The 3,128-nt window shown below is 38.2% G+C and overlaps 1 protein-coding gene across 1 annotated transcript; it reads right to left on the bottom strand.

The window, feature by feature from the left end:
* Positions 1–164: 164 nt before the first annotated feature.
* Positions 165–3,123, bottom strand: LOC107683316 (solute carrier family 25 member 38-B-like; the record flags this gene model as incomplete). Its single annotated transcript, XM_016479373.1, has 5 exons — positions 165–349; positions 434–602; positions 707–886; positions 2,207–2,291; positions 3,086–3,123. Coding segments are annotated over 5 exons (657 nt in total), but the record flags the coding sequence as incomplete, so codon positions are not given.
* Positions 3,124–3,128: the final 5 nt, after the last annotated feature.

The raw sequence follows: 3,128 nt of genomic DNA, 5'->3' as shown, positions 1-3,128 counted from the left end.
TACCCGTGCTACTTATGACTGGTTTTGTGGTCCAGGGTCACAAACATGGTAATGGCAATATTGTATTTCAGGGAATTGAGTGACTTTTGTTTCATGCTGTTTTTAAAATAACATTTTGTGTTTAAAAAGACTTCTAAAGGCCACTAAAGGTCAACAAATATGATTTATCCTGTGATGCTTACTGCATAAACATGGCGTACAGCGTCGCTGGTCTTGGGATACAACACTGGGCTCACTTGCATGTGGGTTTTGATCACGTCTGCTGGCTGAGTTGCTAGAGAGGCCAAAATACCAGCCACTACACCACAGCCAAAATTAACCAGTGGGACAAAGGAGGACGAGCTGATCTCTGAGTGCGTGAGAGAGAGAAGACTTCATTAAACAATGCCACATCCTCAGATTACATCACAATCGTGACTGATCAGAAGCTCACCCTGTGGCAAAGCCTTTTTGGCCTGGCTGTAGAACATGACATAGATGCCAGAGAATGGGGCGTCTCTGAGCAGAGTCGCTGTGAGCCCGGAGTAAAGAGCCCTCGGACCTTCATTCTGACACACACTTTTAAGGGCTCCAGCTACGCTTATGTAATTGTACCGCCCGCTCTGAAATAAAACATGCAACAGTGAATAAGCACACAGATACAGCAGAAAACATGCATTTTCAATGTGCATACAGTACAGTGTCAGAGCTCAATAATGATCCTCACCTCAAAACGAGTCTTAATGACTGTGATGGGCAGCATGGCCACTCCTGCCACACAACGAGCCCCCGCCCCTAGCAACACCGCCTCCCCAGCACTCGGAGACCTATCCTGGAAGAAGTGCTGCTTCAGCGAGTAAAATGTGCTGAAGTAGATTCCTACACCAGGGATACAGCGCATGAATGACTGTAGGACAGAAAGAGGGACAAGTGAGACAGATACAACTACAGTATTTGATATACAAAAATAAATAGTGATGCACTGAAATTTTGGCAAACAAAAACTTTTGGTTTTGGGCCAAAATCATTGACCAAAACAGTGACATTTAATTAGTTTCTCTGATGTTTGACTGTGTCAGTGTCTATTTCGTGCACACAATGTGAATAAACAACAACAGGTAAACGTGTCAGCTGTATGATTGAATGCTAGAGCTGGATTAACAATATCGATTTTTTTTTTTTCTGTTGATGCGTGAACTTTCCAAAACATTATTTGTAGGGCACCTACCAGCCAATAATCACAAAAATCTTTGTGCTTTATTACTTTTAATATAAATCACTCTCAGCTTTCAAATTCTGTCAATTTTATCATGAAATACAAACAATGCATGTGGTTTTAAGGCTCTTTAATGTGGCGTAACAGATCACTGTAGCATAATCATCTCTTACACTTTACTACTAGTTGCAGCACAAAATAAATATAAATGAACATCAGAAGGTATTTTGAAATAAACAACCTACTGAAATGTATCATGTAATCATTTAATCAGTGTTTCAGCTGCAGAAAGACTTCAATAAAACAGCTTGTAAACAATGTCATTTAAAGCTACATTTACTTCAGGAATGCCATTCAATGTCCATAAACTTGATAGTCAACAAAAAAATCATTCTAGAGAGGAGCATTTTGCTAAATTAATGCACTATATTACATATTTATTATAGTTTTACTTAACCTGTTGTCTTTATTATTTAATGTATGTTTGAATAAACCTTCCATGAAAGTTTTTTTCTCCATTTAAATATTTTTTCTTTTTTCTTTTCATTTAAATGTTTATATTTCAACAGTATTTTTTTGTGACATAAGGTGACATAAAAACTGCCTTGTGTGTAATTTACACATTTGCAAAACTCAGTTTCTATTTGAGTGTTGATTATTAAATTAATTTGACCAATTACATTATTATTAAGTAACATATATTTCCGGTTTCTGTTTTCAGCGACGTGCATCCTGAATTTTCGGTTTGGGACCACAAATGTAATTTTGGTGCATCACTAATAAAAACAAAACAGGTGTCAAGAAAGAGTATTTTTAATCTATATAACATAATAATATTCCTCACAGGACACCAGGATTTTTGTTCGTGCCACATTAAATATATAATCTACAGTTAATATTCAATGAAGAATTGGACATATGCCTGAGATCAGAACACTGATGCTGTTGTGAGATCAAATAGTGAGCGAAGACCAAAGGAAATGGACACATCAGCCAATACACTTGACTCACCGGTGAAACCCCCTTCCACAGGCCAAGCAGCTTCTCTGTGCGGATCACATTGAAAAAGACTGTAATCATCCCCACTTTAGGAGCACTGAGAGACAAAGACAAAAATAGAAATGATCATGATGGACACAGACAGAGAGACAAAGAAGGGCGAAAACAGACAGAACGAGCCAAAAATCTTTGCGTTTAGATGGCATGCTGAGCTTATGAGGACACATAATTTGACATGGGTAACATGTTATCCTCTGCTAAGCTGAGAGAAGCAGACAGTTTAATAACATAGCACTCCCACACAGCATACAGAGAGGACGCCTTTACATTAACACGACACTCGTATCTCGCCAAAACATCACAGTTGTCACAACAACCAAAAACACCGAACAAACAAGCAATTGTTGCCAATATAAATTGCTATGTGGTTGCTTACTAGCTCAGGTCAAGTTTATTCCAAAATCTCTGAAATTTTGGATCTGTAGATTATGTCTTGGGTGTTGTTTTAATGTTAGTTTATGGAATTTGTATCGGTTTTATCATCCACTGACTAAAATCCCAACTACATTTGTTGAAATCACTAACTTTAAGCATGCTTTAGCAAACACCACAAAACTATTAGCTATCAGTACTGGGCAAAATTGGGATATAACATTGTTTACCTTGAAAGGATTGAAGTTGTTTTAATCTATGACATGCTAATTTAGCTCTTAGTCAGAAGGACAACAGAAATTATTATGCATATTAACTATGCAAGACATGTTTATTATCTGTCAATCAAGTCCTGAAACTAAGCCCTGACATCTAATACCAGACAAAGATCAGGGCAAAAGGACAGCAGCCTAACTGCAGGCTTATGTCTAGACACGGTCAGCGAGGGTGGCGTCTCACCCTGGGTGCATGTTGTTCTGCAGGGTCTGCAGTCTGGTCTTCA

The sequence above is a fragment of the Sinocyclocheilus anshuiensis genome, unplaced genomic scaffold, assembly GCF_001515605.1.
Source record: "Sinocyclocheilus anshuiensis isolate Anshui unplaced genomic scaffold, SAMN03320099.WGS_v1.1 C33164997, whole genome shotgun sequence".
Classification (NCBI taxonomy): domain Eukaryota; kingdom Metazoa; phylum Chordata; class Actinopteri; order Cypriniformes; family Cyprinidae; genus Sinocyclocheilus; species Sinocyclocheilus anshuiensis.
This window is presented reverse-complemented; position numbering and strand designations above follow the sequence as displayed.